Here is a 14943-nt window from a genome sequence, read left to right on the forward strand (position 1 = left end):
TAGACAACATGGTAATATATTTTTAAAAATTAATAATACAAAAATCAAAATGTTATAATTTAGACCATAACTGTCGTATTAATATATGTAAATAGGTTAAGCTTACCTATTAAAAGAAAAAGACCCCAAGTGGATCACAAAGTAAAATTCAATTATACGATGTATGCAAGTGCACATCAAAAACAAAGAGACTCAAAATGCTCAAAATAAAACAGGCAAAGATATACCAAGAAAATTCAAATAAAAATAACGTAAGGGTTGCAATATTCATCAAGAAAAGTATTAAAGTAATTAAACTCTATAATGAAAAATATTACATCTAAAGTAAAGATTCAACATGTATGAATATTTCTACAACAAAAAGTACAATATCAACATTCATATAAAGTCACAAGAGTAAAATAAATCCACCACAGTAATAAAAAAATTTATCCTATCTCAATGTATGACAAATCAAGTAGCTATATATATAAACATTACATATATGTAACTAAATGTAGCAATACATATAACATTTATTACTAAATAGACAAAGATAGAGTATACCTAAATAACATAATGATAGTAGATCTTTGTACCACTTATGAAACTCTACATGTATAACTCTATATATATGATATACTAATCTCACTACCACTTACTAACTCTATATGTAGAACTCTGTATGATGATATACTAATTCCAAAAAGAGAGAAAGTAGCATAATAGTGATATGCTAATTCCAAGGAGAGAGAAAGTAGAAAGCAGAGAGAGCACATTTAAGTATTTAAGAAATTGATTAAAAAATTGGTGATTTAAAGGTATACATATTTAGTAATTTCCAGAGAGTAGAAATAGTAAGAGAAGACATTTGCTGAACACAATGTAGTAAAACTATAAATTAATAACAAAATTTTAAAGCATAAAAATTCAACTTTAAATAAAGTTACTTCAATCTATTCTCAGGTCAAAGAGGAAATGAACAAACAATAATATTAGGATATGAAATATAATAATAAAAACTATTATGTATCTGAAAAAGCCACACTAAAGAAAATTTAATAGTCAGAAAGCTCACATATCTAACAAAAAATAGCCATAAATGAATTAAAATTTCAAGTGAAGTTATTTATAAAATGCAAAATATATATACAAATATAGAATTAATACATAATACAGATAAATGTGGAAAATAGTGAATGAAAAAAAAAAAGAATTCTATTATGAACAAGTAAACCCAAAAGAAGTGGTACTTTAAAATCTATCAACCAACCATTAGCTAATAGAATCCGCACACACAGAAGAAAGTAATTCTCTGCAAAATAAACTTTTATTATTTCTTTAATTACCTATTTTAGGCTTTCTCAATTGAGTGAATATTTACAAACCTCTACAAAACTAAGTGATCTAATAATAAGACATAAATGACTGAAAGTTATCATAAAAGAAAGAAAAAAAAATAAACATGTCAGTGCTATAGAGAAATTGAGAAAGTTGTAGTGTTTATCTTCCTTTAAAAGCACCAGGTTCAGGCATTTTCATAGGTGAAACACACCAAACTTCTACGTAACAAATAAAGCCCTTTGTTTATCTAATACAGTCAATAGAGAATAAAAAGAAAGTAGTTTTTAAGAAAATTATCTAACATTGAAACCAAACTTACAAGGACAGCCTGATTAAAAAACTATATGTCAATTAAACTTATGAATATTAATGCAAAAACCTATTAATACTTGCAATTAATATTTAATCACATATTAATATTCAATAGCCCATTAATAATTATATACTAATTCCAGGTAGTATTCATACCTCCAACCTGCCAAAATGTTTCAATAATAAAAATGTGTGACCATTTTTAATTAAACCTAAGGAGAAAAGTAAATATATGATCATCTTCAAAGATGCAGCAACAACATTTGATAAAATTCAGTAACTAGGCATAGATTCCCAGCAGACTGCTTTTCCTGAAAATAATAACTAGAAATTCTGCAGACACAACTGATAAGTGAATAAAACCCATTCTTCCACTCCCCACTTTGCCAAAAAAACAAACAAAAAAACTACCTGAAGACTTTGGAGTGTAAGTAGTTGCTACAATTTCAAGGAGGAATAAATCCCATAGTATTTTATATACCAGAAAAAAAACAAGAAAATATGAACCACTCTCAAGAAAAAGGACAGTCAACAGAAGCAATCCTGAGATGACCAAGAGGTTGAAATTATCAGAAAGAACTTTAAAGCAATTATTTTAATTATGCTAACTTAGGTAAAAGAAACTATGCTCATAAACAATAAAAATATAAAATTCCTTAAGAAAATAAAACCTATACTAAAGAACTACATGGATATTTTAAAACAAAAAGGTATAATATTTGAAATAAAAAATACTGGATAGATTTAATAGGAGAATTAAATGACAAAGAAAAATGTCAGTGAACATGAAGACAGAGAAAAGAAAATTATCCAATTTGAAGATAAGTCAGAGAAAATAATAGGAAAAAATAGAGCTTCAGAGACTTGTAGGACAGTATCAGAAAGTTTAACATACATGTAATTTAAGTACCAGGAAAATAAATAGAAAGAAAAAATTAAATAAAAAGTAATAGTCCCAAACCTCCAAAACTTGTTGAAAGATAAATTTACAGATGTAAGAAGCTTAAATAATCTCAAACAAGATAAATACAAAAAGAAGCACATGTAGCACATGAAAGTCAAATTTCTAAAAACTAAAGATAAGGATAGAATGTGAAAGCAGTCAGAGGAATATATAAAGAGGAATAGCAGTTCAAATCATTGTGGACCTCTCATCAGAGATGGAAGCCAAACAACAGTGGAACAACATCTTTAAAGTGCTGAAAGAAAAAAGAAGTAATAATGTCAAGCCAAATTCTATAACTAGAGTAAATATTCCTCAAGAATTAAGACTAAATAAAAGCATTTTCAGAAAGAAAAACTAAGAGAATGTATCACCACTAGATTATACTACAAGAAATGCTAAAATGTAATTTTTCATGTATAGGAAAAATGACTTCAAAGGGAAATGAATCTTATGGAAGAAATGAAGAATATCATACATGTTAACATCTAAGTAAACATAAAAGACTATTTTATCTAAATTTCTTTGAAATACTTATGATTTATTAAAGCACAAGTTATAACATTATCTTGCAGGTCATGGATTAAAAGCATGAGCCCGCTGTGTGATTTCTACAACAAACACACTTTAAATACAAAGACATGAATAGGTAGAAAGTAAATGGATAAAAAAATGCTATGTGTATTACTCCCCTTTTATACTGCTATGAAGAAATACCCAAGACTAGGTAATTTATAAAGAAAAAAGTTTAATGGACTCATGGTTCTAAGTGGCTGGGGAGGTCTTACAATCATAGCGGAAGGTGAAGGAGGAGCAAAGGGACGTCTTACGTGGTGGCAAGCAAGAGAGCAAGTGCAGAGGAACTGCCCTTTATAAAACCATCAGATACATAGAGATTTATTCACTATCACGGGAACAATATGGGAAAAATCTACCCCCATGATTCTATTACCTCTCATCGGGTCCCTCCCACAACATGGGGATTATGGGAGCTGCAATTCAAGATAAGATTTGGGTGAGGACATGGCCAAATCATATCACTATGCAAACTGTAAGTATAAAAATGACACAGTGGTTATAATAAGATCAGATTTTAAAATAAACTTTATAGCATAAAATTTTGCCAGAGATAAAGAAGAATACTTCATAATGAAAAAAAGGCTCAATTCACCAGAAAGACACCATCACAAATGTGCATGCACCTAATAACAGACTCAAAATATGTGAGGCAAAAGTTAACAAAATTGAAAAGAAAACTAGAAAATTCCACAGTGATAGATTTTTGCACTCCATTCAGTAACTCTTAAAAAACCACACAAAAAATCAGTAAAAATATATATAATCCAAACAGCATTATCAAACACAATATCCCAATTGATATTTGTAGAAAACTACAAATAAAATTCAAGTGCACATGACAAATTCACAAAGATATATCATAATGCACTTCATAAAACAAATCTCAAAGTATCAGTAAGGAATGAAATTAAAGACAGTATGCTCTCTAAATTAGAATTAAGTAGAATTAAGATATCTATAAAAACCTGAAGTATTTGGAAATTAGCCAAAACAACTTATAATGTATCCATGGATCAAGAGAAAAATCACAAGAAAAATTTAAAAATATCTCTAAATGATAATAGAAGCACAACATATCAAAAGCTCTGGGATGCAGCAAAAGTAATACTTAAAAGGAAATTTATAGCTGTAAATGTTCATATTAGGAAAGTTTAAAATCAATAACCTTGGGTTGCACTTTAAGCAGTTAAAAAAAGAAAAAGAAAAGTAAACCCAAAGTAGAAGAAAGGAAATAATAAAGAAAAGAGTAGAAATGGGCCGGGCATAGTGGCTCACACCTATACTTCCAGCACTTTGGGAAGCTGAGGTGGGCGGATCACCTGAGGTTGAGAGTTCGAGACCAGCCTGACCAACATGGAGAAACCCCGTCTCTACTAAAAATACAAAAAATTAGCTGGGTGTGGTGGTGCATGCCTGTAATCCCAGCTACTTGGGAGGCTGAGGCAGGAGAATCACTTGAACTCGGGAGGTGGAGGTTGCGGTGAGCCGAGATCACGCCACCGCACTCCAGCTTGGGCAGCAAGAGTGAAACTCTGCCTCAAAAAAAGTAAAAAATAAAAGAGCAGAAATCAACTAATTAGGAATCAGCAAAACAATAGTAAAAATTAACCAAGCAAAAAATATGTTCTTGTTAAAAACCAACAGAATTGGTATGATCATCAACAGAAAAGAAAAAAGAGGGAAGACACAGATCACTGATATGGTTTGGATCTGTGTCCTCACCAATTCTCATCTTGAATTGTAATCCCCAATAGGAAGACGATTGGATCATGGGGGCATATTTCTCAGGAATGGTTTAATGCCATCCTCTTGGTACTCTCCTCATGATAGTGAGTGAGTTCTTGTAAGATCTGGTCATTTAAAAGTGTGTAGCATCTCCCCACTTTCTCTCTCACTCCTGCTCCTACCATGTGAGATGCCTTGTTCCCCTTTTCTTTATGCCATGACAGGAAATTTCCTGAGGCCTCTCCAGAAACAGAAGCTTCTGTATAGCCTGCAGAACTCTGAGCCAATTAAACTCTTTTTTTCTTTCTTCATTTTTTTGAGATGGAGTCTCATCTCTGTCACCCACGCTGGAGTATAGTGGCTCAATCTCGGCTCACTGCAACCTCCGCCTCCCATGTTCAAGCAATTCTCCTGTCTCAGCCTACCAAGTAGCTGGGATTACAGGCATGCACCACCATGCCTGGCTAATTTTTTTTTATTTTTAGTAGAAATGGGGTTTCACCATGTTGGCTAGGCTGGTCTCGAACTCCTGACCTCAAGTGATCCACCCACCTTGGCCTCCCAGAGTGCTGGGATTACAGGTGTGTGCCACTGCATAATAACAGACTCAAAATATGTGAGGCAAAAGTTAACAAAATCTCTTTTTTAAATAAATTACCCAGTCTCAGATATTTCTTTATAGCAATGAGAGAACAGAATAATACAGAAAATTGGTAGCAGGAATAGGGCATTACTATAAAGATACCTAAAAATATGGAAGCAACGTTGAAACTGGGTAACAGGCAGAGGTTGAAAGAGTTTAGAGGGTTCAGAAGAAGACAGAAGGATGAGGAAAAGTTTGTAACTTTCTAGAGATTGGCTGAATGGTTATCACCAAAATGCTGATAGTGATATGGACAGTGAAAGCCAGGCTGATGCAGTCTCAAATGTAAATGAGAAACTTGTTTGAAACTGGAGCAAAGGCCACTTTCGTTATGCCTTAGCAAAGAAGTTGGGTGCACTGTGCCTCTGCCCTAGGTATCTGTGGAACTTTCAACTTCAGAGTGATGATTTAGGATTATGTAGTGGAAGAAATTTCTAAGCATCAACACATTCAAGATGTGGCCTGGCTGCTTCTAAGAACCTATTCTCATACACATGAGCAAAGAAAGACTTAAAATTGGACTCATATTTAAAGAGGAAACAGCATGAAAGTTGGAAAATTTGAAGCCTGGCCATATGGTAGAAAGGAAAAAAATAAAGTCCATTTTCAGGGGAAGGATTCAGGTAGGCTGCAGAAGTTTGCATAAGTAAAAAGGAGCAAGTGCTCATAGCCAGGACAATGGGGAAAACACCACACAGACATTTTAGAGGCCTCCTTGGGAGGCCCTCCCATCACAGGTCCTGAGGCCTAGGAGGACTAAATCCCCAGTGTTAGAAGTGGGGACTAATGGGAGGTGATTGGATTATGGGGGCAGATTTAGCAGGAATGGGTACCATCCTCTTTGTACTGTCCTCACTATAGTGAGATCTGGTTGCTTAAAAGTATGTAGCACCTTCCCCTTTCTCTTGCTCCTGCTCCCACTATGCAAGATGCCTCACTCTCCCTTTTGTCTTCTGCCATGATTGGAAATTTCCTGAGGCCTCCACAGAAGCAGAAGCCACTATGCTTCCTGTATAGCCTGCAGAACTATAAGCCAATTAAACTTATTTTCTTTATAAATCGCCTGGTCTTAAACAGTTCTTTATAGCAATGAGAGAACAGACAAATAAAATCATCAATATCAGGAAAGGAAGAAGATATCACTAAATATCTTATGGACATTAAAGGGATTATAAGGAAATAATATTAACAACTTTATGCCTTCAGATGCAACAACTTAAATAAACAACAAATTCCTTTAAAAATATAATTTATCAAAATTAATATCAAATAAAAAATTAGTCCTCCTAGGCCTCAGGACCTGTGATGGGAGGGCCTCCCAAGGAGAAAAAATTATGAGAAACACAATATTTATAAAATAAATTGACTTTATTATAAGAATTTCCCACCAAGAAATGATCAAGCCAAGATTTCCCTTATTAACTCTATCAGACAGTCAATGAAAAGATAACTCCACTTATATACAAAATATTTTAGAAAATAAAAGAGGAGGGAACATTTTCCAACTTGTTTTATGATGGTAGCATAGCCAAAATATGAAAACCTAGCAAAAACATTTTAAAAAATGAAAATAACAGAGTAATACCTGTCATGAACACAGGCACAAAAATTATCCATAAAATATTAGCAAACTAAATCCACCAATGCATAAAAAGAATAACACGTCACAACCAAATGTGTTTATCTTAGGAATGAAAAGCTGACTTAATATTTGAAAATCTTAATAAAAATAAGACTTTCAAAAATTAGGCAAGCTGATGAAAAAATAAATATGCATAAATATGCAAATTCTAAAAAGCAAGACTAATAAATGGGGAGTAACTCAACCAGATATTGATACATAATATAAAGTTATAATAATTAAAACCATTTTGAGCTTTAAGAAACACAAATGGAATGGAATAGAGAATCCAGGTATAGAAACTCACAGAGGAAAGTACTACATTATAAAATAATAAATATAAAATATTAAATATATGATATTGAGAAATCTAGCCTGTCATCTGTATAAAAATTAAAGTTGATTGCATACTTTCTTCTTTACTCAAGGCAAATTTTAGATGAAATATAAGTCCATTGTTAAAAGTAAAATAAAATTACTAGACAAAAACTTGGAAATTTATAATTATAGTATGGAGAAAGCTTTTCTCAAAAAGACATAAATTTAGAAGGTTTGAAAGAATGAGAAATTTGATACCTGTATTAGTTTGTTTCACACTGCTGGTAAAGACATACCCCAAACTGGGAACAAAAAGAGGTTTAACTGGACTTACAGTTTCACATGGCTGGGGAGGTCTCAGAATCATGGCAGGAGGTGAAAGGCACTTCTTACATGGTGGTGGCAAGAGAAAATGAGCAAGAAGCAAAAGCAGAAACCCCTGATAAACTCATCAAATCTCATGAGACTTATTCACTATCCCAAGAATAGCACTGGAAAGACTAGCCCCCATGATTCAATTACCTCCCCCTGGGTCCCTTCTACAACATGTGGGAATTCTAGGAGATAGAGTTCAAGTTGATATTTTGGTGGGGACACAACCAAACCATATCAATACCCCAAAACTAAAGGTCATGAAAAATAGCATAATAACGTTAAAAGAGGTATGACAAACTGGGGAAAATTTATTTGCAACATATAGGACAGAAAAAGATTTCAGTGCTCTAATACACAAATAGCTCTTACAAATCAATAAGAAAAAAATCAAACAAAAAAAAATACGGGCTATAGTCATAAATAGGCAGTTCACTGAAAAATAAATAAAATGGCTTTCTAATCCAAGGATAAAAAACACATACCGTTCTTCAAATTCTAGTGATGCAATTCAAACCCCAAATAGGAGACTTTTCTTTACTATCTCACTGGCAATGTAAAAAGGTTTTGTAACATTTGATATTGGTGTGGGTGTGTGGAAAAGATTGCCCTTACACTTTGTGAAAGTATTAATTGGTATCACCTGTCTGGAAGGCAATTTGACAATACTCATCAGTTAAAATTTACATTACTTTGATCTAAAAATTTCACTTCTGGGAATTCATTAATACATTACAGAAACAATTGCACATTTGTGCAAAGTATTGCAAGCAAGGATATTTGTAGCTGCACTTTGTAGTAGCAACAGTAAAAATAGATACACATCAATGAGGGACTGGCTAAATAGATCAAGCTTAAGATGTAATATTCTCACAAGAACAGAAAACCAAACACCGCATGTTCTCACTCATAGGTGGGAACTGAACAATGAGATCACTTGGACTCGGGAAGGGGAACATCACACACGGGGGCCTATCATGGGGAGGGGGGAGGGGGGAGGGATTGCATTGGGAGTTATACCTTGATGGGTGCAGCACAGCAACATGGCACAAGTATACATATGTAACAAACCTGCACGTTATGCACATGTACCCTAGAACTTAAAGTATAATAATAAAAAATAATTAAAAAAAAATATGTAATATTCTGCATTATTAAAAAACACTGAGATTGATCTATAGATGATTATATAAATCTCCAAAGTATACCACTGGTAGATATTATAGCATGAGGCAGGACAGTTTATGACATGTGCTTTCATTAGGTAAAATAATACATAATAAATATGTGTGTAGATATATACTTTTAAATGTGCATAAGCATATATACACAGAGAGACCTTGATATGGTTTGACTGTGTCCCCACCCAAATCTCATCTTGAATTGTAACTCCCACAATTCCCATGTGTTGTGGGAGGAACCCAGTGGGAGGTGATTGAATTATGGGGGCAGGTCTTTCCTACACTCTTCTCATGATAGTGAATGAGTCTCATTAGGTCTGACGGTTTTAAAATGGGAGTTTCCCTGCACAAGTTCTTCTCTTGTCTGCCACCATGTGAGACGTGCCTTTCACCATCCACCATGATTATGAGGGCTTCCCAGCCACGTGGAACTGTAAGCCCAATAAACTTTTTTCTTTTGTAAATTACCCAATCTCAGGTATATTTTTATCAGCAACGTGAAAATGGACTAATACAGACCTTTTTATTCTTTTATATTTATAGACTATTTATTTTAAAATACCCAAGAAACTGCTGACTATCACCCATGGAGAGAAGGCTGAAGAACCGAGGGTCTGGTGTAGAAGAGAGAGTTCCTGAAAATGAACATTTTTTGGAATATTTAAATATATATTTTACAATGTGTAATATTATTATTGAAAAAATCAACAATTTTAAAAGCTAATGAACTTAATAAATTAATCACTTTCTGCATCCATGAAAAGAGTAAGCAAAAATAAGTTTTTTATGTAGTATGCATAGTGTAAAGAAAGTCAGTCACCTGATGAACGTGTGCTTTTTTCTGTATCTTGAAAATATTTCAGACCCTACTATGTGCTAGTCCTAATGCCAGTTGTTTAAAGGACAACAAAATCAATATTTGCCCTCAAGGAATTCACAGTTCAATGGGAAGACCACACATTCAGTCTTAGAGGAAGACTGTTGTTTCTCTGGCTTAGATCTAAAATGTTTAGTAAAGGCAGACGCCTCGAAGACCATGACAGGAACTTAACCAATTCAGCATTCTCCTCTGTAGACCTCCCCAAGTCTCTTGGTAGTTGTCAACATCTGTGAAACAGTTGACACACCTCACCACCCCCATGTCACAGAGCTTCCAGGAATGATCCCAACAGACATTTTATAAGAAGAGCGACTACCCATTTTGGTTCTATCCACTGAGCTTTACAGAATAATTTCAATTCCCAGAGGCATTCCACTTTTTAGCTACCTCTTTGGAATGTTCTTCCCCTTTGGTTCTCCTTCTTTGGCTAACTCCTACCCAATATTAAATATTGGCTCAAGTGTTCCTTCTGGAAGTTTTCTCTGATTATCTGACACACAAATTAGGTCGAGTGCATTTTCCCCATGTTCCCACAGCTCTTTCTTACTTACATTTAGCTATTTATTTGTCATGTCCTCATAATAAAATACAAATTTACTGATATGGTTTGGCTGTGTCCCTACCAAAATATCAACTTGAATTGTATCTCCCAGAATTCACATGTGTTGTGGGAGGGAACCAGGGGGAGGTAACTGAATCATGGGGGCCAGTTTTTCCCATGCCAGTCTCGTGATAGTGAATAAGTCTCATGAGATTTGATGAGTTTAACAGAGGTTTCCACTTTTCCTTCTTCTTCATTTTCTCTTGCTGTGGCCATATAAGAAGAGCCTTTGCCCTCCCGCCATGATTTTGAGGCCTCCCCAGGCATGTGGAATTGTCAGTTCGATTAAACCTTTTTTTGTTCCCAGTTTGGGGTATGTCTTTATCAGCAGTGTGAAAACAAACTAATATATTTACTTAAAGTTGTATCCCTGGAGGCTGACATAGAGGAGGAACTCTAGTTTGATGATTTCAACTTTCATGATTTCACTATCCTCCCTTGGGTTCTCCCAGCTTACAGTGCCAAACTGAATTTTCAGGTTGTTTTCCCTGTATGTCCATCCCTGCTGCACCACTTCTTCAAGTCTAAGATATATACTCACTTGTCCAGGGACATCCCAGGGAAGGTAAAGTTGCCCAGGCAGATGCGATAGACAGCACTCAGAGGAATCCGCTGCAGCTGCACACAACTGAGCATGATGAAGTCATATTTGCAGATCAAGAGAGTCTTGTCCGTGACCAGCAGAATTCTCTCCTGCTCATTGTTCCAGTGGTCTATCCTATAGGAATCATCACAGCAAATAAAAATTGACGACATAGCCTGAGTCAAAAACAATGATATTCACATCTCTCCTAGCACAGAAAACAGTGACGTTTGATGAACTCAGAAGAGAGAGGGACTGAGAAATACCTAATGCCACACCACTACCCCACTCGGTCTGGTCCCATGACTAATGAAGGAGGAAAGGTGGAAGATGATGGAGAACTATTTCATCATCCCAGAGGTCAAAGATGGTTGATTATCCACGATGGAATCCATTAGGGGAATACCCAGTGTGTGTTGTGTTAGCAGTCAACTGACTCATACTTCCCCACATCTTCTCAGTTCTCTAGGAAACTTCATGGAGGACATCTTCCCTCATGGACACCAAAAATATCTCTCTGTTCTAGCTGAATCCGTACCACAAATTTACTCACCATGAACTAGCCTACGCTAATTTCCAAAGGTTGCATTGCTGACTGGAAGTATATTGGAGACTTGAACACAGGTCCGCTGTCTTCCAAGTTATCTCATTCCTATTTGCAGCTCATCCTACCATATCCTTGTGGTAGAAATGTGAAACAAGTGAAGTGAGATTTTTATGAACCAGAGTAAAGTAGATAAGGAGATAAACTAGATAAGTGTTTACTGAATTAATTGGCCTGAGATGTGAGAGCCTTCCAGGACACACATGGAACATTCTGACTGAGAGTTCAGAATTTCTCCAACAGAGAGAACAGAAAGAAAAAGCAATAGCTTCTTGTTAAAAGAGAGTGAACATGGTTCGTAATTCCCGCAGACCGACAGCGCTTTTGCTGTCTGCTTACTATAGGCTTTAGGATACAGCACTTCGAGACTTATACTAGAATTGTTTTAGTACATGTTTTGTTTTTCCCTAAAAAACTGAAAAGATTGATTGATGACCAATTCTTGTCTGAATCCTCACCACACAGAATCAATCTAATACGTAAATGGTATGGGCACCCCTTTCCCACCATTCTCCACACAGTAACCACAGTGCAATTCTTAACATACAAACTGAATGATATCACTCCTCGTTCACTTTATTAAATAGTATCCCCTTGAGTTTAGGTTCATAACATGGACTACACGCCTGTATAATACGGCCCCTACTCAGGGTCATCTCAGAGTAGGCTGAAAACACTCATTGTTCAAGTCATGGTTCAAATGTCTCATTCAAAGAGGATTTCCTAAACTCTGTATAAACTTGGCCTCATGGTATTTCCTCAAAGCAGACATCTTTTCCTCCTTGCGGCATTTATCACAGTTTGTAAGAAGAAATGAAGTATAAAATGCTTAGCAATGGGTACCATGTGGACACTGACCAATCAGAATATACACCACAATACTGAAGATAGGGAAATGCTAATAAGTACAAGCTGAGTAGGCTGAGTATCAACCCTGTGTGTGTGTATGCATGTGTGTATGTGTGTATGTGTGTGTCCCACGAAGGCAGAGACTGTGTCTGTTGGGCTATTCACTCCATCTCCATCGGTCAAATAGCCTGCACTAAATACATATCTATTGAGTGGATAAATAAGTTCCAGTTATCATCATTTTGGAAGCCTTTTGGTGGTGTGAGGATGGAGGTGGAAATCTGTAGCTTTATCACCTACTAACTCTGAAAATTGGACTTTTAACCTTTCTATGGCTCAGGTTCCATGTCTGTGAAATGAAGACAATACTAGTACTCACATCATCCATTTGGGGAGAAGATTAAAAGAAATGATTCTCTGTTAGGGCTTTATAAATTAGCTGTTACTATTGCTGGAAGGCACCTGTGTCACTAAGTGACTTGGGTAACCCAATTATGTGCCACTTCACAGTGTAGTCTAATGACAGATAGGCAAGATGAAGTTAGGAGTTGAATCAATAGGAGGACATACAGGAGAAGATACAAAGGACACAAAAAGGGAGACAGAACTGAAAGAAAGGAGAAGCAGAAAAAGGAAGAAAAGAAGAATGAGGTCATTAATTGAGGTCCTAGTATATGCCTGCCATTATATATTGGTAAGTATTAGTTCTATATCTTACCACAACCCATTGAAGAAGGTTATGGCCAAAAACACTGAGCTAGATTACCCTAGTAAAGTTAGTGGTATTGTGAAAGGAGATGGCATAAAGTTTAAGAGAGCTGGTTTAAGTCTTGGTTCTACAGTTTCCATCCAGTGGATACTCACCTCCATACAGGGATACTCACCTCCTCCTCCTCTGCTTTGAGAGAAAGAGGAAATTCTTGAGAATCTGCTTGACATTCTCAGTCTTAGTCAGAAAGAGATGAAGACTAAAATTTCTTATCAGATATCTACATAAACTTCCCTAAATAGATTGCATCTACTTAGCAGTAAGTTATAAGCTGCTGCCTAATAAACCAGACTTGTTTTAGTCTAAAAAAACTTCAGCTTTTGGTTGAATGGTTTTACTGAAAATGTCAGCACTCCATAATGAGATATATTTTAAAAGGTAAAGGATTCAGAAGAAAAGGAGGATTCTTTTTAGGAATACAGAGTGCTGTGCTCTGACACAAACTCTGCATAATTTACATGTCAGAAATATCTAAATTCAAGTAAACACACAGGCTTATAAATAGTTTGGGGCTACCATCTCAAGTTCCTGGGTTGTATGTTTATTTATTTAGACATCAATCACAATTTTTCCCCTAAGAACTCATGGAGAACCATTAAATTGCATAATCCAAATATTAACAGCATTGAGCTTTAAGTGGCAATAACAACAAATATAGGAATAGGAATAAAAATATACTGTGTTTGTACAGCTTAGAGAGGTTTACAAGGTCCTTGAATATCAACACTGTTCTTTAATCTTCACAAGAACCCTTTGGTCTAAATGTTATTACCCTTTTTTTGAAGACAAAGAAACTAAGGTCTACCGACCCTTAAAATGACTTGTTCAATGCTTTGCACCCAACAAACGGTGGTGCAGGGAGCTGACACAGGTACTGAGACACCATATCCAAGCATAGTGTTTGCCTTCTCCTCAGTACTACCTACGTTTAAAAAGCGGACCCTTCAGTGTGGTGTGGAAACATGGTAAAACCAATCTCCTCAAGAAGCTGATGTGATGAGACATACCATTCCCGGAATTGTTCCTTCTAGCAAACTTCTTCAAAACAACAACCAAGACTGTCTTTTTCCACCCTTGTCCTCTTTCAGTGTTCCTAGCTTGGGGAAGAACCCTTCTTCCATCCAGTTCTTCAAGCTAGAGACCTGGGAGTCATTCGGATTCACCATATTTCCTCACATTCCATGCCAAGTCCTACATATTTTACTCCTAAGGTAAAGATGTCAATGCCACCCACCTCTCTCCATTTTCCGCTTCACCATTCTAATTCACTCTTTCATCATCTCCTGCCTAGATGATTGCAATCACTCTCGCACTAGGCTTGGGTTACTAGTCATCCAAACCTGATTCCCTTACATATACTCCTGCTCCCTTCCAATCCCTTCACCCTACTGCAGTGAGGGGATTCTTTGGAATAAAAAAGCAAATCTCAATCTCATCTTTACTGCCCTACCCTGGTTTAAAACACTTCAACAGTTCTTGCTCTTCTGAGAAATGACCGAAACCCTTAACCTGGTCTAAAAGTTTCTGCAGGGCCAAGCTCTAACGACTTCTTCAATTCCCTCTCAGGGCAAGTCTCTCCACTCCATTTCCTTTATCTTCTTTCAGATCCTTGTATTCACCATGCCCCCTCCAACTTAAAG

At 35.7% G+C, this 14943-nt stretch overlaps 1 protein-coding gene across 6 annotated transcripts in view; it reads right to left on the reverse strand.

Moving 5' to 3' along the window:
- TPRG1 (tumor protein p63 regulated 1) overlaps positions 1 to 14943 on the reverse strand; it is a 365690-nt gene that overhangs the window by 68661 nt on the left and 282086 nt on the right. For all 6 annotated transcript variants that reach the window (XM_077991227.1, XM_077991224.1, XM_077991222.1 and 3 more), the window contains one exon: positions 11040 to 11216. In XM_077991227.1, coding sequence (XP_077847353.1) covers positions 11040 to 11216 — 177 coding nt within the window. The remainder of the gene's footprint in view (positions 1 to 11039; positions 11217 to 14943) is intronic.

The sequence above is a fragment of the Macaca mulatta genome, chromosome 2, assembly GCF_049350105.2.
Source record: "Macaca mulatta isolate MMU2019108-1 chromosome 2, T2T-MMU8v2.0, whole genome shotgun sequence".
In the NCBI taxonomy this organism is placed as follows: Eukaryota; Metazoa; Chordata; class Mammalia; order Primates; family Cercopithecidae; genus Macaca; species Macaca mulatta.